We start from the raw sequence: 24562 nt of genomic DNA on the forward strand, positions 1-24562 counted from the left end.
ATATATATAATGTCTTTATTGAAGCTATTTGTTTAGGAAACAGTCTTCTGGTGCAAAATCAACTACTTCTTCTGCCTACTTCACATTAAAAAAGGTCTATTTTCATTCAAGCTCTAAAGAATTCACTTTACCTCTTTGGTGATTAAATGTTTTCCACAGTAACTTTAGTATCCGTCCGTCTCAGGCAAAAACTGAATGAACTGTTTATTTTGGTGCTTCCTGTGACGCAGCAGGACACTAAATGTGGGTTAATTTGATGTTACGTCTCCTCTTTAGCTTCTTATCTTGGCTCAGCTTTCGTTTCCACTTCCTGCACGCTCTCCGGGAAGAGCTTCCAGTAACCGATCTGAAAGTCACCTGAGAACGTCACGCAGAGTCTCCAGACACGGGAGCAGAAAGCCCATAAAGCACTACAAACTGAAACTGATTTTCTTTAATACAAATGTAAATGTTTGTGACTTTCAACAGTTCAATATACGGACAAAAGGAACTGCGGTTAAGTTTAGTCTCTAAAGGTGACGGTTAAGTTTAGTCTCTAAAGGTGACGGTTAAGTTTAGTCTCTAAAGGTGACGGTTAAGTTTAGTCTCTAAAGGAGACGGTTAAGTTTAGTCACTAAAGGTGACGGTTAAGTTTAGTCTCTAAAGGTGACGGTTAAGTTTAGTCTCTAAAGGAGACGGTTAAGTTTAGTCACTAAAGGAGACGGTTAAGTTTAGTCACTAAAGGTGACGGTTAAGTTTAGTCTCTAAAGGAGACGGTTAAGTTTAGTCTCTAAAGGAGACATTAAGTTTAGTCTCTAAAGGTGACGGTTAAGTTTAGTCTCTAAAGGAGACGGTTAACTTTAGTCTCTAAAGGTGACGGTTAAGTGTAGTCTCTAAAGGAGACGGTTAAGTTTAGTCTCTAAAGGAGACGGTTAAGTTTAGTCTCTAAAGGAGACGTTAAGTTTAGTCTCTAAAGGTGACGGTTAAGTTTAGTCTCTAAAGGAGACGGTTAAGTTTAGTCTCTAAAGGTGACGGTTAAGTGTAGTCTCTAAAGGAGACGGTTAAGTTTAGTCTCTAAAGGAGACGGTTAAGTTTAGTCTCTAAAGGAGACGGTTAAGTTTAGTCTCTAAAGGAGACGGTTAAGTTTAGTCTCTAAAGGAGACGGTTAAGTTTAGTCTCTAAAGGTGACGGTTAAGTTTAGTCTCTAAAGGAGACGGTTAAGTTTAGTCTCTAAAGGTCTTGGTTCAGAGCAGATAAAGGTGGTTTGTCTCAGATCTTCCAGGACTTGAACACCGGTCCTCCAGGTCAAAGTCCTGGGTTTTGGACCCTCCTCCCTACGGGGAGTTCGGCATCTGATACTACTTCACCTGATTTCCTTCTTTACTTTGGACGTCATTTCTTCAGTTTATAAATAACATATACAGAAATAAGTGGATTACAGATGAATTCTAGTGCATTAACTTTTGAAGGGCAGCCTGAATCATCGATGGCTTCAGCCGTAGTCAACATTATACCTGCTAAACATTATCAAGCTAGCATCTAACAGAAGTCTTTGTCCTCACACACACACACACACACATTCAATCAAAACTGTAAATAAGAGCAACTCACCACGTCTCCGTCCTCCTCTTCCTCCTCTGGTCCAGTTTGAGCTCTGAGCTGAAGTGAATGAGCAGTGTGAGCGTGTCAGCAGCAGCCAGTGGTGACCGACATGGATGTGATGTTACTACAGAACCAAAACAGACACTAATCCCCTCTAACCCGACTTAATCCACCAACCACCAACCTGCCTCCCTCTCTTTTCTGTCTTCTGTTGTTTCAAAAACCTTTTTCTTTCCCGCCCTCCTGTCACTCACTGTCTCGTTTACATCTACGTCTCTTTGGCTTCTCACTCTTTCACCGTTTAGCTCCCTTCATGCTGTCATGTTACTCACTCTTTCACTCACTTTAAGTACTTCTGCAACCGATCACAAAGCTTCTTAACTCTTTGCTGCTTTTAGCCACACACACACACACACACACACGCACGCACGCACACACGCACACGCACACGCACACACACACACACATACACACTCACGCAGTAGGTCAGACATGCTGCAACACAGGGTTAAGAGGGAAACACACAATAATGCATTAAATCCTGCTGCAACATCTGGATCTTCAGGAGGCCAGCCGTTATCTGCGGGGTGTGTGTGTGTGTGTGTGTGTGTGTGTTGGGGGTTATCACAGGGTAATGGTCACTGGGTTTCACTGAGATTAACCCTGATCCTTCAGAACCAGGCAGATGTAAGAAAACATGGCTGCCTACAGAGGAGACGCAAAATATCAAACTACAGCTTAAAAACTATAAATGACATTCGTTCATTCTGTTATTTTTGCATGTGATTAAAACAACAACAACAACAATAATTATAGGAATAATAAACTTTATTAATATCGCACCTTTCAGGACATAAATGCAGCTCAAAGTGGTTTTCAAAAAAACAAAAACAAATCAATAACACGGGGATCAGGAACCAAAACACAACAATGAAATCCTAACAAGGTAAAAAAAGGATGATGCTAGGAACAGACTGTATATCGGAGATGGAGGTCATCTTTACTGCTTTGTGGACTGCCAGGAGCTTTTTGGCCGTCGCCATCGTGCTCGTTTGAAACCTGATGTGACTGATTTGATTGACTGAACTGAGTGAAGCTCCTGGCTGTGGCTCCGCTTTGGGGCGACCTGCCCGAGGAGATGAGGCTTCTTTTAAATCACTTCTTTAAACACATTTTTATAGACTTGCATTCATGTGATGTGGTCTTTTTACCTTTTATTTTAGTTATTCATCCGTCACTCCACTGTTTCTTTAATTGCGTCCCACTCTTTATGTTGCTTTGTTCGTGCTTTTGCTTTGTCTGTCAAAGCACTTTGTTAACTTTTTTTTTTTATGGTGCAATGTAAATAAAGTTATTTTTATTGTTATTATCATTGTTGTGATTCACGTTGAACGCATTTAAACTACTCATAGATCGTCGTAAAGCCCTTTGTTGCAAAATTAGGTGTTTTTGTAAATACTGCACACTCTTGGCTTTACAGGGTTAAAATTAAAGCGTCATTATTTACTATAAGTGCATGTTGAGTTTATTATTTTTTAAAGACTCTGAAAATAACTTTGTTGATCTGGGGCAGATTCAGGCCGTAAACGAGAGGGTTATTGATCGGGGGAATGATCAAATACTCTAAAGATAAAACAACTGTGAGGACTGGATTCATTTTATCATCCCCAAATCGAGTTAATGACAGCTCACAAAAGAGAGAGATAGAATAGGTCATAAATGTCACTATGTGAGGCAGGCAGGTTTGTAACGCCTTTCCTCTGAATTCAGACGAGCTTCTCCTGCAAACAAGTATAATCCGTAGATAGGTGTACAGGACAAAGAACAGGGGAATGAAGATGGTTGTCATTGTAACAAACTGACCTGCTATGTTGTTCATAGTTGTGTCAACACAAGAGAGCTGAACCACAGGCCAGTTAGAACAGAAAAGCCTGTTCAGTTTATTGCCACACAACGGTAATCGAACAGTAAGAAAGAGACATATGCCAACAGCAAATGCAGGATAGATAACAGCAGAAATAAAAAGATATTTCACCATCCGAAATGTCATTTTACTGTGATAGTGCAAAGGCTGGCAAATAGCAACAAATCTATCATAGGCCATGATGCCGAGGAGAGTCAGTTCACATGATGCATAGGTGTAAATAACATAGATCTGAGTGAAACAAGATGGCCGTGAGATGAAATGAGTATCAGACAGAACGTCCATCAGAAACCTGGGGAAGAAGCCGGCTGAGCCGTACAGAGAGTTAACAGACAGACAGCTGATGAAAATATACATGGGCTGATGCAGAGATTTCTCCAGGCAGACTGTGAGAATAATGACAACGTTAGCAGAGATTATAATCATGTAGATCAACAGACACAGGCTGAAAAACACATATCTGAGGGGCCCGTAGTCTGTAAACAGAGTAAACTCAAAAGAGAAAGAATCCAGGCTGTTGTTAAGTTTCATGTCTGAGTTTCACAGTGTACAGTCTGTATTTACCACACAGACTACTTTAGGAAAACACACAACCACAATAAACCCACATGCATGTAAGTTGTAAGCGATGCACATCTCTGACAGTTGTGCCTGAAATATTCAGTTTAAGAGATGTTTTGGAAAAATAGTCAGACAGAGTAACTTCACATATAATTTAGGCACCAACAACCTGATATTTCTCATTGAGCATATTCAGTGATTTAAACAGTATCAAACACACTCATTCAGGCTGCTGTTGCTCTTAATGTCTGAACCATAAAGGAGCAAAAAGAAAGACGGGCACCAAGAAAAACCAGGAGAGAGTGATGGAAGCTAAAGTAAAGGCTAAAAACAGTTACAGGATAATCATATTTTAGGTAAGTAATATAGGAGATGGAGTAAAGGTATCCTTTTCTTACCTGCGGTTTTACTTGTGTGTACAAATACATCCATTCAAAGTTAAATGTACCACATGCAGAACCAGCTAATATACATATTTATCAATGAGTTAACATCGTTCGTCTCTCACTGTCAAAGCCTGCCTGGGAAAGATAAGATAGTCCGGTGTGAGCGTCATCAATGAAGAAGGCAATCTGCATATCTATTAAATGGATCTATAGTCTGTTTTCTATAATAAATACAAAACTACAAAAACATCAACCAACAAATTATGACATTTTAAGGTTCAACCAAGGTATGGATGATAATGAAAGCTTCCACAAAACAACAATATCATGGTTCATCACTTTGTTAAACCAGAGCTTCGACAGATGGAGCCTTAAAATGATCCAGATTGCAGCTGCTGTAGACACTTTATCTTTGTCTGCTGCTAGGATGCAAGCAGCGATGTGTACAGGCAGGGTCCAAAGGGATAGTTAAGCCACTCATCCCTGACTTTATATGTCTTCAACCGTGTCTGAGGGGACTGAGGTGACGAAATACATGGTGGACCTGCAGCAAGTCCAGAGAAACGTGGGCCCAAGGACGGCCGGCAAAAGGCAAACTTGAGGCCTTTCAATCATTGTGTAAAAGTTATGTCCTCAGGCCTGGACTCTTATCATGAATTAGAAATCTGGAGCAGATTGGACGATGTGCGCTCAAGTTACTTCCTGTTATAAACAACAACAATATTAAGAATAATAAACTTTATTTATATCGCACCTTTCAAGACATAAATGCAGCTCAAAGTGGTTTACAAAAAAACAAAAACAAATCAATAACACGTGTAACAGGAGCCAAAACACAACAATGAAATCCTAACAAGGTAAAAAAGGATGATGCTAGGAACAGACTGTATATCCAAGATGGAGGTCACCTTTATTGCTTTGTGGACTGCCAGGAGCTTTTTGGCCATCGCCATCTTGCTTTTTTGAAACCTGATGTGACTGATTTGATTGACTCCACTGAGTGAAGCACCTGGCTCTGGCTCCGCTTTGGGGCCACCTGCCCGAGGAGATGAGGCTTCTTTTAAATCACTTCTTTAAACACATTTTTATAGACTTGCATTCATGTGATGTGGTCTTTTTACCTTTTATTTTAGTTATTCATCCGTCACTTGACTGTTTCTTTAATTGCGTCCCACTCTTTATGTTGCTTTGTTTGTGCTTTTGCTTTGTCTGTCAAAGCACTTTGTTAACTTTAGTTTTTTTATGGTGCAATGTAAGTAAAGTTATTTTTATTGTTATTATCATTGTTGTGATTCACGTTGAACACATTTAAACTACTCATAGATCGTCGTAAAGCCCTTTGTTGCAAAATTAGGTGTTTTTGTAAATACTGCACACTCTTGGCTTTACAGGGTTAAAATTAAAGCGTCATTATTTACTATACGTGCATGTTGAGTTTATTATTTTTTAAAGACTCTGAAAATAACTTTTTTGATTTGAGGCAGATTCAGGCCGTAAACGAGAGGGTTATTGATCGGGGGAATGATCAAATACTCTAAAGATAAAACAACTGTGAGGACTGGATTCATTTTATCATCCCCAAATCGAGTCAATGACAGCTCACAAAAGAGAGAGAAGGAATAGGTCATAAATGTCACTATGTGAGGCAGGCAGGTTTGTAACGCCTTTCCTCTGAATTCAGACGAGCTTCTCCTGCAAACAAGTATAATCCGTAGATAGGTGTACAGGACAAAGAACAGGGGAATGAAGATGGTTGTCATTGTAACAAACTGACCTGCTATGTTGTTTATAGTTGTGTCAACACAGGAGAGCTGAACCACAGGCCAGTTAGAACAGAAAAGCCTGTTCAGTTTATTGCCACACAACGGTAATCGACCAGTAAGAGAGAGACATATGCCAACAGCAAATGCAGGATAGATAACAGCAGAAATAAAAAGATATTTCACCATCCTAAATGTCATTTTACTGTGATAGTGCAAAGGCTGGCAAATAGCAACAAATCTATCATAGGCCATGATGCCGAGGAGAGTCAGTTCACATGATGCATAGGTGTAAATAACATAGATCTGAGTGAAACAAGATGGCCGTGAGATGAAATGAGTATCAGACAAAATGTCCATCAGAAACCTGGGGAAGAAGCCGGCTGAGCCGTACAGAGAGTTAACACACAGACAGCTGATGAAAATATACATGGGCTGATGCAGAGATTTCTCCAGGCAGACTGTGAGAATAATGACAACGTTAGCAGAGATTATAATCATGTAGATCAACAGACACAGGCTGAAAAACACATATCTGAGGGGCCCGTAGTCTGTAAACAGAGTAAACTCAAAAGAGAAAGAATCCAGGCTGTTGTTAAGTTTCATGTCTGAGTTTCACAGTGTACAGTCTGTATTTACCACACAGACTACTTTAAGAAAACACACAACCACAATAAACCCACATGCATGTAAGTTGTAAGCGATGCACATCTCTGACAGTTGTGCCTGAAATATTCAGTTTAAGAGATGTTGGAAAATAGTCAGACAGAGTAACTTCAAATATAATTTAGGCACCAACAACCTGATATTTCTCATTGAGCATATTCAGTGATTTAAACAGTATTTACAACACTCATTCAGGCTGGTGTTGCTCTTAATGTCTGAACCATAAAGGAGCAAAAAGAAAGACGGGCACCAAGAACAACCAGGAGAGAGTGATGGAAGCTAAAGTAAAGGCTAAAAACAGTTACAGGATAATCATATTTTAGGTAAGTAATATAGGAGATGGAGTAAAGGTATCCTTTTCTTACCTGCGGTTTTACTTGTGTGTACAAATACATCCATTCAAAGTTAAATGTACCACATGCAGAACCAGCTAATATACATATTTATCAATGAGTTAACATCGTTCATCTCTCACTGTCAAAGCCTGCCTGGGAAAGATAAGATAGTCCGGTGTGAGCGTCATCAATGAAGAGGGCAATCTGCATATCTATTAAATGGATCTATAGTCTGTTTTCTATAATAAATACAAAACTACAAAAGCATCAACCAACAAATTATGACATTTTAAGGTTCAACCAAGGTATGGATGATAATGAAAGCTTCCACAAAACAACAATATCATGGTTCATCACTTTGTTAAACCAGAGCTTCGACAGATGAAGACTTAAAATGATCCAGATTGAAGCTGCTGTAGACACTTTATCTTTGTCTGCTGCTAGGATGCAAGCAGCGATGTGTACAGGCAGGGTCCAAAGGGATAGTTAAGCCACTCATCCCTGACTTTATATGTCTTCAACCGTGTCTGAGGGGACTGAGGTGACGAAATACATGGTGGACCTGCAGCAAGTCCAGAGAAACGTGGGCCCAAGGACGGCCAGCAAAAGGCAAACTTGAGGCCTTTCAATCATTGTATAAAACTTATGTCCTCAGGCCTGGACTCTTATCATGAATTAGAAATCTGGAGCAGATTGGACGATGTGCGCTCAAGTTACTTCCTGTAATAAACAACAACAACAACAATATTAAGAACTATAAACTTTATTAATATCGCACCTTTCAAGACATAAATGCAGCTCAAAGTGGTTTACAATAAAACAAAAACAAATCAATAACACGTGTAACAGGAACCAAAACACAACAATGAAATCCTAACAAGGTAAAAAAGGATGATGCTAGGAACAGACTGTATATCGGAGATGGAGGTCACCCTTATTGCTTTGTGGACTGCCAGGAGCTTTTTGGCCGTCGCCATCTTGCTTTTTTGAAACCTGATGTGACTGATTTGATTGACTCCACTGAGTGAAGCTCCTGGCTCTGGCTCCGCTTTGGGGCCACCTGCCCGAGGAGATTAGGCTTCTTTTAAATCACTTCTTTAAACACATTTTTATAGACTTGAACTCATGTGATGTGGTCTTTTTACCTTTTATTTTAGTTATTCATCCGTCACTCACTGTTTCTTTAATTGCGTCCCACTCTTTATGTTGCTTTGTTCGTGCTTTTGCTTTGTCTGTCAAAGCACTTTGTTAACTTTTGTTTTTTTATGGTGCAATGTAAGTAAAGTTATTTTTATTGTTATTATCATTGTTGTGATTCACGTTGAACACATTTAAACTACTCATAGATCGTCGTAAAGCCCTTTGTTGCAAAATTAGGTGTTTTTGTAAATACTGCACACTCTTGGCTTTACAGGGTTAAAATTAAAGCGTCATTATTTACTATACGTGCATGTTGAGTTTATCATTTTTTAAAGACTCTGAAAATAACTTTTTTGATTTGAGGCAGATTCAGGCCGTAAACGAGAGGGTTATTGATCGGGGGAATGATCAAATACTCTAAAGATAAAACAACTGTGAGGACTGGATTCATTTTATCATCTCCAAATCGAGTCAATGACAGCTCACAAAAGAGAGAGATAGAATAGGTCATAAATGTCACTATGTGAGGCAGGCAGGTTTGTAACGCCTTTCCTCTGAATTCAGACGAGCTTCTCCTGCAAACAAGTATAATCTGTAGATAGGTGTACAGGACAAAGAACAGGGGAATGAAGATGGTTGTCATTGTAACAAACTGACCTGCTATGTTGTTTATAGTTGTGTCAACACAAGAGAGCTGAACCACAGGCCAGTTAGAACAGAAAAGCCTGTTCAGTTTATTGCCACACAACGGTAATCGACCAGTAAGAGAGAGACAGAAGCCAACAGCAAGTGCAGGATAGATAACAGCAGAAATAAAAAGATATTTCACCATCCTAAATGTCATTTTACTGTGATAGTGCAAAGGCTGGCAAATAGCAACAAATCTATCATAGGCCATGATGCCGAGGAGAGTCAGTTCACATGATGCATAGGTGTAAATAACATACATCTGAGTGAAACAAGATGGCCGTGTGATGAAATGAGTATCCGACAGAACGTCCATCAGAAACCTGGGGAAGAAGCCGGCTGAGCCATACAGAGAGTTAACAGACAGACAGCTGATGAAAATATACATGGGCTGATGCAGAGATTTCTCCAGGCAGACTGTGAGAATAATGACAACGTTAGCAGAGATTATAATCATGTAGATCAACAGACACAGGCTGAAAAACACATATCTGAGGGGCCCGTAGTCTGTAAACAGAGTAAACTCAAAAGAGAAAGAATCCAGGCTGTTGTTAAGTTTCATGTCTGAGTTTCACAGTGTACAGTCTGTATTTACCACACAGACTACTTTAAGAAAACACATAACCACAATAAACCCACATGCATGTAAGTTGTAAGCGATGCACATCTCTGACAGTTGTGCCTGAAATATTCAGTTTAAGAGATGTTGGAAAATAGTCAGACAAAGTAACTTCACATATAATTTAGGCACCAACAACTTGATATTTCTCATTGAGCATATTCAGTGATTTAAACAGTATCAAACACACTCATTCAGGCTGCTGTTGCTCTTAATGTCTGAACCATAAAGGAGCAAAAAGAAAGACGGGCACCAAGAACAACCAGGAGAGAGTGATGGAAGCTAAAGTAAAGGCTAAAAACAGTTACAGGATAATCATATTTCAGGTAAGTAATATAGGAGATGGAGTAAAGGTATCCTTTTCTTACCTGCGGTTTTACTTGTGTGTACAAATACATCCATTCAAAGTTAAATGTACCACATGCAGAACCAGCTAATATACATATTTATCAATGAGTTAACATCATTCGTCTCTCATTGTCAAAGCCTGCCTGGGAAAGATAAGATAGTCCGGTGTGAGCGTCATCAATGAAGAAGGCAATCTGCATATCTATTAAATGGATCTATAGTCTGTTTTCTATAATAAATACAAAACTACAAAAACATCAACCAACAAATTATGACATTTTAAGGTTCAACCAAGGTATGGATGATAATGAAAGCTTCCACAAAACAACAATATCATGGTTCATCACTTTGTTAAACCAGAGCTTCGACAGATGGAGCCTTAAAATGATCCAGATTGAAGCTGCTGTAGACACTTTATCTTTGTCTGCTGCTAGGATGCAAGCAGCGATGTGTACAGGCAGGGTCCAAAGGGATAGTTAAGCCACTCATCCCTGACTTTATATGTCTTCAACCGTGTCTGAGGGGACTGAGGTGACGAAATACATGGTGGACCTGCAGCAAGTCCAGAGAAACGTGGGCCCAAGGACGGCCAGCAAAAGGCAAACTTGAGGCCTTTCAATCATTGTGTAAAACTTATGTCCTCAGGCCTGGACTCTTATCATGAATTAGAAATCTGGAGCAGATTGGACGATGTGCGCTCAAGTTACTTCCTGTTATAAACAACAACAATATTAAGAACAATAAACTTTATTAATATCGCACCTTTCAAGACATAAATGCAGCTCAAAGTGGTTTACAAAAAAACAAAAACAAATCAATAACACGTGTAACAGAAACCAAAACACAACAATGAAATCCTAACAAGGTAAAAAAGGATGATGCTAGGGACAGACTGTATATCTAAGATGGAGGTCACCCTTATTGCTTTGTGGACTGCCAGGAGCTTTTTGGCCGTCGCCATCGTGCTCGTTTGAAACCTGATGTGACTGATTTGATTGACTCCACTGAGTGAAGCACCTGGCTCTGGCTCCGCTTTGGGGGCGACCTGCCCGAGGAGATTAGGCTTCTTTTAAATCACTTCTTTAAACACATTTTTATAGACTTGCATTCATGTGATGTGGTCTTTTTACCTTTTATTTTAGTTATTCATCCGTCACTCACTGTTTCTTTAATTGTGTCCCACTCTTTATGTTGCTTTGTTCGTGCTTTTGCTTTGTCTGTCAAAGCACTTAACTTTTGTTTTTTTATGGTGCAATGTAAGTAGAGTTATTTTTATTGTTATTATCATTGTTGTGATTCACGTTGAACACAGTTATACTACTCATAGAAGAAGAAGAAGAACAAGAATGACTTTATTGATCCCGCAACGGGAAATTTTATTTTTTCACTCTTATTATTAATCATGCTACACACACAGGCCTGAAATACACACATGCACAGACAGGACCTATACATGCAATTAAGGAGAGATGTCAGAGCGAGGGGGCTGCCAGTGACCGGTGCCCCGAGCAGTTGGGGGTTTGGTGCCTTGCTCAACAGCACCTCGGCAGTGCCCAGGAGATGAACTGGCACCTCTCCAGCGGTTCCCAGCCAAGTCACCTATGGACTGAGCTACTGCCTCCCTACAAGATGCAAAATTACGTGTTTTTGTAAATACTGCACACTCTTGGCTTAACATGGTTAAGATGAAAATAAAATATATGGAAAGCGTCATTATTTACTATATGTGCATGTTGAGTTTATTATTTTTTAAAGACTCTGAAAATAACTTTGTTGATCTGGGGCAGATTCAGGCCGTAAATGAGAGGGTTATTGATCGGGGGAATGATCAAATACTCTAAAGATAAAACAACTGTGAGGACTGGATTCATTTTATCATCCCCATATCGAGTCAATGACAGCTCACAAAAGAGAGAGAAGGAATAGGTCATAAATGTCACTATGTGAGGCAGGCAGGTTTGTAACGCCTTTCCTCTGTATTCAGACGAGCTTCTCCTGCAAACAAGTATAATCCGTAGATAGGTGTACAGGACAAAGAACAGGGGAATGAAGACGGTTATAATCGTAACAAACTGACCTGCTACGTTGTTTATAGTTGTGTCAACACAAGAGAGCTGAACCACAGGCCAGTTAGAACAGAAAAGCCTGTTCAGTTTATTGCCACACAACGGTAATCGACCAGTAAGAAAGAGACAGAAGCCCAAAACAAATGCAGGATAGATAACAGCAGAAATAAAAAGATATTTCACCATCCTAAATGTCATTTTACTGTGATAGTGCAAAGGCTGGCAAATAGCAACAAATCTATCATAGGCCATGATGCCGAGGAGAGTCAGTTCACATGATGCATAGGTGTAAATAACATAGATCTGAGTGAAACAAGATGGCCGTGAGATGAAATGAGTATCAGACAGAATGTCCATCAGAAACCTGGGGAAGAAGCCGGCTGAGCCGTACAGAGAGTTAACACACAGACAGCTGATGAAAATATACATGGGCTGATGCAGAGATTTCTCCAGGCAGACTGTGAGAATAATGACAACGTTAGCAGAGATTATGATCATGTAGATCAACAGACACAGGCTGAAAAACACATATCTGAGGGGCCCGTAGTCTGTAAACAGAGTAAACTCAAAAGAGAAAGAATCCATGCTGTTGTTAAGTTTCATGTCTGAGTTTCACAGTGTACAGTCTGTATTTACCACACAGACTACTTTAAGAAAAGACACAACCACAATAAACCCACATGCATGTAAGTTGTAAGCGATGCACATCTCTGACAGTTGTGCCTGAAATATTCAGTTTAAGAGATGTTGGAAAATAGTCAGACAGAGTAACTTCAAATATAATTTAGGCACCAACAACCTGATATTTCTCATTGAGCATATTCAGTGATTTAAACAGTATCAAACACACTCATTCAGGCTGGTGTTGCTCTTAATGTCTGAACCATAAAGGAGCAAAAAGAGAGACGGGCAACAAGAACAACCAGGAGAGAGTGATGGAAGCTAAAGTAAAGGCTAAAAACAGTTACAGGATAATCATATTTTAGGTAAGTAATATAGGAGATGGAGTAAAGGTATCCTTTTCTTACCTGCGGTCTTACTTGTGTGTACAAATACATCCATTCAAAGTTAAATGTACCACATGCAGAACCAGCTAATATACATATTTATCAATGAGTTAACATCGTTCATCTCTCATTGTCAAAGCCTGCCTGGGGAAGTTAAGATAGTCCGGTGTGAGCGTCATCAATGAAGAAGGCAATCTGCATATCTATTAAATGGATCTATAGTCTGTTTTCTATAATAAATACAAAACTACAAAAGCATCAACCAACAAATTATGACATTTTAAGGTTCAACCAAGGTATGGATGATAATGAAAGCTTCCACAAAACAACAATATCATGGTTCATCACTTTGTTAAACCAGAGCTTCGACAGATGGAGCCTTAAAATGATCCATATTGAAGCTGCTGTAGACACTTTATCTTTGTCTGCTGCTAGGATGCAAGCAGCGATGTGTACAGGCAGGGTCCAAAGGGATAGTTAAGCCACTCATCCCTGACTTTATATGTCTTCAACCGTGTCTGAGGGGACTGAGGTGACGAAATACATGGTGGACCTGCAGCAAGTCCAGAGAAACGTGGGCCCAAGGACGGCCAGCAAAAGGCAAACTTGAGGCCTTTCAATCATTGTGTAAAACTTATGTCCTCAGGCCTGGACTCTTATCATGAATTAAAAATCTGGAGCAGATTGGACGATGTGCGCTCAAGTTACAACAACTTCCTGTTTTATGGCGAAACATGATATTTTGCCACCAAGGCAACAATGGTGCATTAAATGCAATGGCGTTTAGATCGTATTGACCCAAATCAACTGGGTTAAATCTCTAGGAGGAGTTTGTTCATTTTAATTTGTTGTTGTTTATTAAAATTGCACAGTAAATTCAAAATGGCTGACTTTCTGTTGGGTTTATGGTTTTCCTCCATGAGGGTTTTTTGTACATCACGTATTTCATGCATCTACGTGGAATATAAAGGTGGGGGGCGTCAGCACTGAAAACTGTTAGGGGGCGCTATTGAGCATATTTTCCACACCCAAGCATGAGACCCATATCAGATGTAAATGTTAATGAATAATTAGGGGCGGGGCCTCCTGAGTGACAGCTAACCGCTGGCCCTCACTTCGCCTTGGAGGCTAGTTATCAGAATTAGCATGCTAACTCCATCATCTTATACCTGGACAGTGTGATTTGTAAGGATGTGTAGTGCAAGTTTCCTGTATTTACAACTAATTTGTATGTTACAAACATAAACTGTATGTCATAAAACAAATTAGAAGGTGTTGTTGACGCAAATGTCACAACGTGTTAGCTCTGTTATGGGCGTTCAGACCGGACATGATCGAGTATCGTGTCGCTCGATCATATTTGGACCACGATGGTTTAAATATGATCAAGCAACATGTTTGGAGTGATGAGGCATTTAGCGAGCAGCCGCCTTGGTCGGCCGGCTTGGACTGCAGCTATACCCTACTCTGCTGTTGGACTGAATGAGTAGGTATGCTAGTGCTAACCAGGGATTTGAACGCTTCCGAAAGAACAGTATGTGTGTGGCTCTTAAAATAGACGTTGTGTCGTAGTGAGACCAGACTGTCAGTGATCTAACCTCTGAAGCCATACAGGGTGCTGCCTCTTGAGCACACAGCGGGTCTCCTCGTAGATCAGACTGGGACACGCTTCACTCTGCAATGACGCCTTTCTTAGATCATATATCATAAACGCTGGCTGCCTGCATTTGACTCTTGGAGCGCTAACTTCAGCCCCTGGCCAACGTCATATTAATTCTCCCTTTTTGGAAAGAGAAAATGAGGCGGAGTCAAAGTCTGACAATATGGCGACTCCCGTGGAGGATTGGGTCGACCTCCACTTTATATACAATCTATGGTCCACACTTATTCATAGATAACAGGTATGTCTCATGCACTTGCATCCTCAAGCAGACATGACTTCGTCTCTTCCATTGGCAACTTCTATTCACCTCAGTCCGTTTTACAACAAGAAAGAAAACTGGCACCTCAGCACAACACAAGGGCCGTAATACACACTATCTCCACTGTTTTTCTACGCTCCACCGCGCAGATTAATGACATCACTCCTGAACTTAGTGACCTTAATCAGGATAATATTTGGCATCTTAACAAAATCAAACTATGACGAAAAACAAAGAATAGCTTCTGTTTAAAGAGATTAACTCTATTTCAGCGTACTGTAATTTAAATAATTAATATGCCAATTCCCAAATAATTCTAGGTCGCAACACTTTGTTGACACCTTAGCAGTGCCAGGACTTCAAAGGCCGCCATCCGCCCAAAGCTCCCATACACACAGTTAGGCACACACAGTGAGCGTCTCTCATTTCCCAGGAGCCTCCTGTTTTCTGGCCTGTTGAGCTAAAACACATTTATTTCAGTTTTGTAGTTAAATGAGGACTTTTTTGGATAACTCATCATTTCAACTTCATGAATCAGCTGTTCCTCGTCCATTGCAGCTTTCAACGCGCACAAAATATATAAATATAAATAGGGCATTCGACAAAAGTTGAGCTGCTTCACTTTCAGCCAGTTAGAACAATCAAAATAACAATCCTATCAATTCCAATCAGGTCTTTGTCAACCGACGTTGACAGTGCTCGGACCCCAATATGATAAACTCTCAAAATGTACATATATTAGCAAAGGTTTAGCTTTCTGCTAAACCTTTGCACTTTTAACGTCCGCACTGTTTTTATTATTGTCTCTCTTTGTCTTTCTGTAATGCATTTTAATTCATGACATTGAGTCTGCCTTGTGTATGAAAAGTGCTATACAAATAAAGTTGCCTTGCCATATATGTTATGTTGCTTCAATGTTTCCTTTTGCAGGTTAAAGGCATCTATAAGAACAATAAACAACAAAACAAACAAAAAGCCTAATTTTTTTATTTAAAAAAGGCAGTTTTACAGTCACTTTATTGATTTAAATATGTAGATTGTTAAAGTGTTACGTTGAGTGTACTTATTCTTCTTTATTATATATTATATTATATTGTTAAAGTGTTCGTCAACAGGCTGGAGTTGTGTTTACGTGTTTAATGATCTCAGAGGGCAAAAGAGATAATGACCTGTTGACCACCTCTGACATGATTACCCTGATAATTACTTCACTTCACTTCACCTAAAACAAGCCGTCAAAGTAAAAGTGTTTTCTAATTATACGGCATGTTGGATCAGTTTGACCGTTGTTTTGAACACAGATGTCCCCTGAGGCCGGCTCACTGTGACCACTGGGTCATAATTAGCTGTTTGCAGAGTGGCTGTAGTCGGGCCGGGCCCCTGAGGACGAGTCTGTTTTTCACCACGGTGGAGGCTGCACCGCTAATGACACTCATTACAGTGTCCTTACATCAGCTGTGGGCTTCTGTAGAGGACATATTGGTGTTATCTAAGTAGATTGCATCATATTAATTGGACACACACACACACACACACACACACACACACACACACACACACACACACACACACACACACACACACACACACACACACACACACACACACACAATCCCTTTAATCACTTCAGAGCACTTTCTTGTTACTTTGTCACTTTGTTATTTGACCTCTTTGACCTCCTATAAGAAGGACGGTGCATTGCGGCCACTGTTGTTAAAAAAAGGTAAGAAAATAATATAATAAAACTTCCCAGATGAAAGTTTTAAACACATGACAAAAAAAAAACAACAGATTTGCGAGAAGTATATTGGAAAAATTGTGTTTTTGTTTAGGAACCACATTGGTTCACTTTGGTCGGATCTAGGGATCGACAGATATGGATTTTCTAAGGCCGATGCCGATTTATTTTCCCATCAGCCTTAGCCGCTGACCGACACAAACTGCTGATTTTCTTGAGCCGATATTTGGAGCCAATACTGCTTTTGCTCCCTCAATTTACATCATAAAAATGACACAACGAGGAAAACAAATGTTACGAATCTCAATTTTAAAAAAAGGAACAATTATTGAACTTTAAAAAGGCGTCTGTGTGGCTGGAGACGCCTTTTTTAAGTTCAATAAATGTTCCTTTTTTAAAAATTGAGACTCGTAACATTTGTTTTTATTCTCTGTAAATAATGCCGGGAAAAAACTATCTGCATACATTGCAGCCCGCAACGACACTGATTCACGTAAAGAGATGTATCGGTCTATCACTAGTTGGATCAACCCCATCAATCCACAGACACCGCTGATGTGTGTCTCATGTCTGCACTGGGTGACCAAATCAAATCATACTTTGCAATAGAAATTTTAAAAAGTAGTACGATTTCACCTGACACAACAACCTTGTGATGTGCTTCTGTATTTGACTGGATTAAATAGAGGGTAATACAAAACCACAGCTAGCTGAAGGGAAAATTATGAATGAATAATGAAACTATAAAACGATAGAATAAAATTGACTTTTGAAAAACTGTCAAATTGGTCATTAACTTGACTTTATTGATCAACGGTCACATAGTATTGTAAGCAAAACATAGTAAAGCCATCCATCCTAAGGAGTGGCGTGCAGCTGAAAAGCCCCCGGGGAGCAACTTGGGGATCAGTGTGTTCCTAAAGGACACTTAAGTTATCAAATCAAGCTTTTGTGTTCAAGGTTTACGAGTTTAAAACATTAGCAAACACCATTAATTATCTCAAAGTCTTGATTTTTCAACATTTAAAATGTTAATTATGATATGAATATCGACGAAAAAGACCGTAACTCTCTAAAATCGTATTGAATTGTAAACATAATGTTGTAAACATAGCAATTCTTTGTTGTTTTTTTAAATTATTTAGTATTTAATTATTTATATCAATAAATGGTTACATTATTTCCAGTCATTTATAAACGTAAATATCTTGAGCTCAAACTTCACCTTTGACCCTCGCTCAAAAGTTAAGGTACGTTGTCCGCACAATTATGAGTCATACCAAGGCAAAAGGCCTTTCCTTACATTAAGAAATATATTGTTTGATAATTACGGATTCATTTATCAATAGTTGTTTCATGTTATCGATCGATGGTCGATTAATTGATAAGCGGTAATTCTTCTGAGAAGCTGAATTTCCTACTGAATAAATTAACTGAATAGACCTTTTTAATGGAATTCCGTTACTAGGCAACAGCCTTGGTCCTTGTTAACTTCCTGTCAGCTGATGTTGTTCACATTCACTGCAACAGGAATCAGACTTGGACACATTTAGAATGTTTGTGTTTACAACTTTGAAAAGGTCTATATGTAACATAAATACCATGTTATCTTTCTTTATGATAAAGAAAAAGGCAAATCATTTTCCTTAATCACTCACTTGAGGACAGGGAATAACATTTTGGATGCATATCAAACATATTCTGAATGTAAATATCCAAATATTACACAGGCTACTTAACATGGAAATATATTAGGCATTCTCTCATCTGCGACATTGGAAACATTTATCTCATCTCATCTCATCTCATCAAAGCAGCAGCTTTAGCAGGGGACCCCAAACTTCCCTTTCCCGGGCCACATTAACCAGCTCTAACTGGGGGATCCTGAGGCGTTCCCAGGCCAGTGTGGAGATCTAATCTCTCCACCTGGTCCTGGGTCTTCCCAGAGGCCTCCTCCCAGCTGGACATGCCTGGAACACCTCCCTAGGGAGGCGCCCAGGGTTCATCCTTACCAGATGATCCTGAACCACCTCAACTGGCTCCTTTCAACGCAAAGGAGCAGCGGCTCTACTCCAAGTTCCTCACGGATGCTGAACTTCTCCCCCTCTCTCTAAGGGAGCCTCCAGCCCCCCTCCTGAGGAAACACATTTCAGACGCTTGTACCCGCGACCTGGTTCTTTGGGTCCTGACCCAGCTTTCATGACCACAGGTGAGGGTAGGAACAAAGTTTGACCGGTAGATCCAGAGCTTTGTCTTCCTCAGCTCTCTTTTCGTCACAACGGTGCGGTAGAGCGACTGCAGCACCGCCCCCCCTGCTCCGATTCTCCGGCCAAACTCCCGCTCCATCGTCCCCTCACTCGTGAACAAGATCCTGAGGTACTTGTGTTAGCCACGATGTAGCCTACGGTACTCACAGAGGTAAAGCAACAAGTACGCCTAGCTTCAAACGCGCCCTCACGTGGACTGGCGGGGAATTACGGGTTCAAAACGCAATTTTATAGGGCACAGTGCTGGCCCCTCTTCTCTTCATCCTGTACACCTCCAACTTGATTTTGGGAGGTCCAGACCAAGAACCCGACCAGTCCTGTTAGAGGAAGCTGAGGTGGAGGCTGTGGACTCATACAAATACCTTGGGCTGTGGCTGGACTGGACAGAACAAACCAGCCACTTGTACAGGAAGACACAAAGGAGGCTGTACTTCCTGAGGAGACTGTGGTCCTTCAACATCTGCAGCAAACTGCTGTGGATGTTTTACCAGTATTTTTCTTTATACCTCCCCTGTGTTTTTTAAGCTGCTGGAAATTCAATTTCCTTGCAGGAGTTCATCCCAAAGGATCAATAAAGAGAAGTCTAAGTCTAAGTCATGATAATTCGATATTGCAGAGGTTTACATAGACACATAAATGCCATAAGACATGGCTGTCAACAGTAAGAATATACAAAAGTGTAATAATGAACTGCTTGAAAACACAGCCTGAATAAGTTAGAATCTGTTTTTCTGATAAAAAAAATGTATCAAAAGTTTTGGGTAGATAACAGTGCTGAAAAGAACAGAGTTGATCAACAAGGCTGCAATGAAAATGTTCAAATTACTGCAAATTATTAGAAAATGCGCTGCAAACAAGATCAGTAAAATAAAGATATCTGTATCTTTTCACTGCAACAGGCCCACCCATTGTTATGAAGGTTATATTGAAGTCAGAATCCATCAAGGCTCAAAATCGAAATCCCACATCATCAGAAATGCAGACGGGTTATATAACCGGCACTCGTCAATGATAAAAAAACTGAAAAAACAAGTCTCTTTGAAGATTGCAGTAACATATGAACTATATTGAACCTGCGTATATTGCTTTCTCGTTCGCAGATATAAAAATATACATTGAGTGTTTTCGTCTGTGGGTTTTCTAAGTTTTTATTGGGCTTCTTTTCCATGCAGGGATCTTATTAAACTCTCCACTAACATAAACAACTTCAGCAGACTCGGGGGTCATGAGCCAATAGAAGCACAACAATGTTGGCGAAATATCTTAAAGACCGATAACCAAATCTATTGCCAACCAAAAGATTTTCTAGTCAGTCCAGGAGGATTATACAATGATCCATGGCATCAAAAGCTGCACTAAGATCCAATAATAGAAGCGGTGAGGTGGAATCCAGATCTATAGTAAGCAGGAGACTGCATTATAAGATGCATATTTGCAAATGATGATAAAGTCTTATCAAGAAGGTCGAACAATACCTGTGGGTTCAGTCCGCGTTTGATGATGTTCACAATAAGTTTTAGTTTCATTTGTAGATTTTGGACATTACTTCCGTGATGAACATAGAAATGTGCTGTTTATCATTACCTGTAGGATATAAAACTGCACTATATGAACTTGTACAGTGTAAACTAAAGTTGAACTTCAGCTAGAGTCTCTGTGTGTTGTACTGTGCTTTGTGCTAAAGCAGGTCAATGAATGGGGCCTTGTACCAATCCTGCAACGGCTCTAAATGCAAAGTGGTGAAACTGTTGTGTAAGTAGACACAAACAAAAGTTAAGAAAACACACACCCACGTGAAGAGAGTTACAGTCAACACCTAAGGGTTCAGGCCTCCAGAGTTTGATCAAGTTCTTCACTTGATAACAGTTGTAACGGGACGCGTTAATGAGATCCATGGAGGGTGAAGAGATGTCATAAAATATTTCATCTGACTCAAAACAGTTCACTTTCTGATCTCTGAAGATGAACACATCAAGTGAGGCTTAAGGTCAGGTATCTGTATGTGAACGAGAAAATCAAATACATGTTCTACGTTAATGCATCTTGACACTAAGACTTATTTTCTCACTTTATTAATCAATGCTTGTTAGACAGTCTGCCTGTCTTATTAATTAATAGTTTAATTTGTGACACTTTTCATGGATGATGAATTAAACACAACATATATAACTCTTGGTGGGTATGTGGAGATGGGCAGATACAGGTATTTTTATTTTTTTATTATGTTTACAGTATATATTCTTACCATCTGCTTTAATGTGACCATTGTGTATCTTATTTGGATACACAAGAACCTCCATGAGCCTATGTACATTTTTATTGCAGCTTTGCTAATGAACTCTATTGTTTACAACACTGCTATGTATCCAAATTTGTTAATTAACTTTTTATATGAAAAACCTATCATATCATATTCAGCCTGTTTCTTTCAATTATTTGTATTTTACTCCTTAAGTGCTGCAGATTTTTTACTGTTGTCAGCCATGGCCTATGACAGGTTTGTGTCTATATGCAAACCCCTACAATATCCAACCATCATGACAAAAACTACTGTAAGTAGTATCCTGGTGTTTGCTTGGCTTGTGCCTGCTTGTCAAATAACAGCAGCCGTAATACTGAATAGTGATAGAAAACTCTGTCATTTCACTTTAAATGCAATTTTTTGTAACAATTCAGTTTACAGTCTCTTCTGTGTGGTTTCAAGAGCACAGGTTATACTTGATATGTTTGCTTTGGTAAGCATGGCAGCCTTTCCTTTGCTCTTTATATTTTTTACATACACCAGGATACTTTTAATAACCTATCGAAGTAGTAGAGAAGTCAGGTCAAAAGCTGCACAGACCTGTTTACCCCACCTGATAGTTCTGATTGTCTTTTCCTGTTTGTGTGCATATGATATAATTGTAATTCAACTCGGATCCAATTTACATTTCATAATGACTTTACAAGCATTTTTGTATTATCCTCTGTTCAACCCAATTATATACGGACTGAAAATGAAAGAAATCTCTAAACATCTGAAGAGGTTGCTTTGTCAGACCAAAGAGCTCTAATGTATTTAAAGTGATGTTTTAATAATTGTGATGTTAGAGATGATAATGTGCATTCATTTCTTCTTTAATCCAAAGGCAGAGATTGTATTTAAAATGGGATACTTTTTTTGTCACACTTTGAGAGTCTAAAGGAAACTACACACTGACTGAGGGCACTTGATTGTAGTTGGAGATCTGCCTTTATTTTTGTCCTATTTACTTATTTTTGCTTACACAAATGTTGATTACCTCATCGGACGGTTCATGCATACTGAATTAGTGGATTCTGAACCATCTAGCATGTGCAAAATATGTATGGGCCTGTGCTTTGGAAGAATGTAGAGGCATTTGTTTTCTGATATGTTGTATTATGAATACATCAGCTGCCAAGGGGTGTTCAGGGAGGGAGGGTGGGCGGGGGTAACTTTGTTGTTATGTTTAATATATTGTGTTATAAACAAAACAAAAAACAAAAATGAGGGAAATGTAATGCATTATGTCAGCTGTATTGTACCCTTCCTTCGATAAAAAATATTCAACAAAACAATTGAAAGAATATTAAGGCAGCGGTGTGAATGTTTGGATCTTTGAAGGTATTTCATGTTGGGATATATTTTCATGCTTTAGAAAAATCCTCTATTCGTCATGGAAACAGTAAAGAGTATCTTAAGTTTGAACAATGCAATGACTTAATCTTCAACAGAGAGGTCACGGCTCTATTACTGACCTAGGTATATGCATGCAACCACTAAGCATCATAGTCACAAGTAGAAAAGCTACAAGTATATACACCCCTTTATGCATAAGCCACTAAGCAATAAAACTGAATGTGAGCATGGGGTAGTTTTGGAAGCTATGACATTTACAGAAAATGCAGGGTCTGGGGTAAGTCTAGCCTTTATGAGAAGAAGACTTTGGGGTTAGTAATAAGCCCTGGTTGAAAATGTTTGATGAATAAACTGATGCTTGAGTTTGCAAGAAGAGACTGAAATATTATTCCAGACTGATATTGAGTAGCTGCTGCTGGGAGCTGAATGGCATTTCTACAAACGGTTTCCACACAAAGATGGTCATAGGAAGCCTTAATTACAAGTGACTGAAGAATGCATGTATGGGCACACCCACACTTGGCGTCAGTAACATGTCCAAGCATGATTCATGGCTAAAGTGTAGTTCGTTTGACCATTGTGAGTGCAACCGTACCGTGTCTAGGCATGGCATGCTTACCAGCCCTGGCCTAGTTGAGAGAGGTGGGCTTCGGCATGAGACGATTGCTGGCAAACCCAACCATACATTCCCGCAACCATCACACACTGCATGCATGATGCAAGGCATTATTTTCTGCATCAGCCATTGGGCACTGCAAATTATGGGTTTAAATTTTTGTATCTGACTTAATATGGGTGTATAGATGTCTTCAGGTCTGGACTCTCATACAGAATCGGATATCTGGGGCAGAATGGACAATGTAAAGTCATGTTACAACAGTTTACGGTGTCATGGAAAAACATACAACACCCTTACCATAGCAACCCAGTTCCAGTAAAACATAAATGCTTTATAATTTCCCATCATGAAGGTCTTGTGATTCTGCTGACCACATTTGAGATTCATCGGTTGAATTCTTTAGGAGAAGTTATGAAAAACACCATACCTGCATAAAATGGCGGGTAGTCACATGAATTATGACATCATCGTTTGAAGTATTGACTATTCCTTCACAATTTAGCGTCACATTAGTGTGAGGATTATACCCAGAAAATATGAAATTAATCCGATAATCTTTCTAGGAGGTGTTCGACAAAGTTGACACAATTCAAAATGGCTGACTTCCTGTTGGGCGGAACTAATGAAAGCTAATGGGAAATATGTCTAAAATTCTTAAAGCTATGTGGGTATCAAACTTCATGAATATCAGAGCAACTTTGTTTTAACTCGGGCCTTCCAGACGTGAGGGGGCGCTATGGAGCCAGCTAAACACACATGGGCCAAATCGCTGTATATTTTCGCAATGTTTAAGGGTTTTATTTGTCTGCCAAGTTTGTCCCCCCTAGGGTATAACAAGTGTGCTGAAAATGCGTTCAAGTGCTCAAATTAACTAGGGGGCGCTATATACCGGACGTGCAACATCCAAATCACATTATAACATCTAATCAAAAACATAGTTGGTTTGGACAAGCATCCACAGTTTCATGCATTTTATGTGCATCCCAAAGGCCTCAAACGTGTGTTTGTAAAATAATAATGAAGGCACAAAATCCAAGATGGCCGACGTTCTGTTAGGTGAAGAAAATTCAAAAAATGTTGTGCGCATACACTGCTCCAGTCTTTGAGTTTGAAGTTCTACCCTCTACAGTGAGGTTACTTTCGCTAGTTTTCGTGTTTCTTTTCGTGCTGTTTTTATCAATGCTGCTTCCAACGGGACACACTGCCTTTGTTTACTCCGGAGAAAAGCCGATCGTGCTAATGCCTGCGGCATAGCGGCCAGAACAGCTGATATTCCAGCCGGACTCTGGAGAAAAA

General features: G+C 39.6%; 5 protein-coding genes across 5 annotated transcripts; 1 reads left to right on the top strand and 4 right to left on the bottom strand.

Annotated features, from left to right (window-relative positions):
* Positions 1 to 3109: 3109 nt before the first annotated feature.
* LOC310953015 (olfactory receptor 10J5-like) lies at positions 3110 to 4036 on the bottom strand (the record flags this gene model as incomplete). The annotated part of the gene is made up of 1 exon (XM_083921907.1): positions 3110 to 4036. One exon carries the CDS (start codon positions 4034 to 4036, stop codon positions 3110 to 3112), a length of 927 nt encoding a protein of 308 aa, XP_083778033.1.
* Positions 4037 to 5891: 1855 nt separating this feature from the next.
* On the bottom strand, positions 5892 to 6818 carry LOC310953016 (olfactory receptor 10J5-like; the record flags this gene model as incomplete). The annotated part of the gene is made up of 1 exon (XM_083921908.1): positions 5892 to 6818. One exon carries the CDS (start codon positions 6816 to 6818, stop codon positions 5892 to 5894), a length of 927 nt encoding a protein of 308 aa, XP_083778034.1.
* Positions 6819 to 8675: 1857 nt separating this feature from the next.
* Positions 8676 to 9602, bottom strand: LOC310953017 (olfactory receptor 10J5-like; the record flags this gene model as incomplete). The annotated part of the gene is made up of 1 exon (XM_083921909.1): positions 8676 to 9602. The coding sequence occupies one exon, from the start codon at positions 9600 to 9602 to the stop codon at positions 8676 to 8678; it is 927 nt and encodes a 308-aa protein (XP_083778035.1).
* A 2147-nt stretch (positions 9603 to 11749) lies between these two features.
* Positions 11750 to 12658, bottom strand: LOC310953019 (olfactory receptor 51I2-like; the record flags this gene model as incomplete). The annotated part of the gene is made up of 1 exon (XM_083921911.1): positions 11750 to 12658. One exon carries the CDS (start codon positions 12656 to 12658, stop codon positions 11750 to 11752), a length of 909 nt encoding a protein of 302 aa, XP_083778037.1.
* Positions 12659 to 21145: 8487 nt separating this feature from the next.
* On the top strand, positions 21146 to 22060 carry LOC310953020 (olfactory receptor 6N2-like; the record flags this gene model as incomplete). Its single annotated transcript, XM_083921912.1, has 1 exon — positions 21146 to 22060. The coding sequence occupies one exon, from the start codon at positions 21146 to 21148 to the stop codon at positions 22058 to 22060; it is 915 nt and encodes a 304-aa protein (XP_083778038.1).
* Positions 22061 to 24562: the final 2502 nt, after the last annotated feature.

This window comes from Echiichthys vipera, assembly GCF_963691815.1.
Source record: "Echiichthys vipera genome assembly, chromosome: 10".
In the NCBI taxonomy this organism is placed as follows: domain Eukaryota; kingdom Metazoa; phylum Chordata; class Actinopteri; order Perciformes; family Trachinidae; genus Echiichthys; species Echiichthys vipera.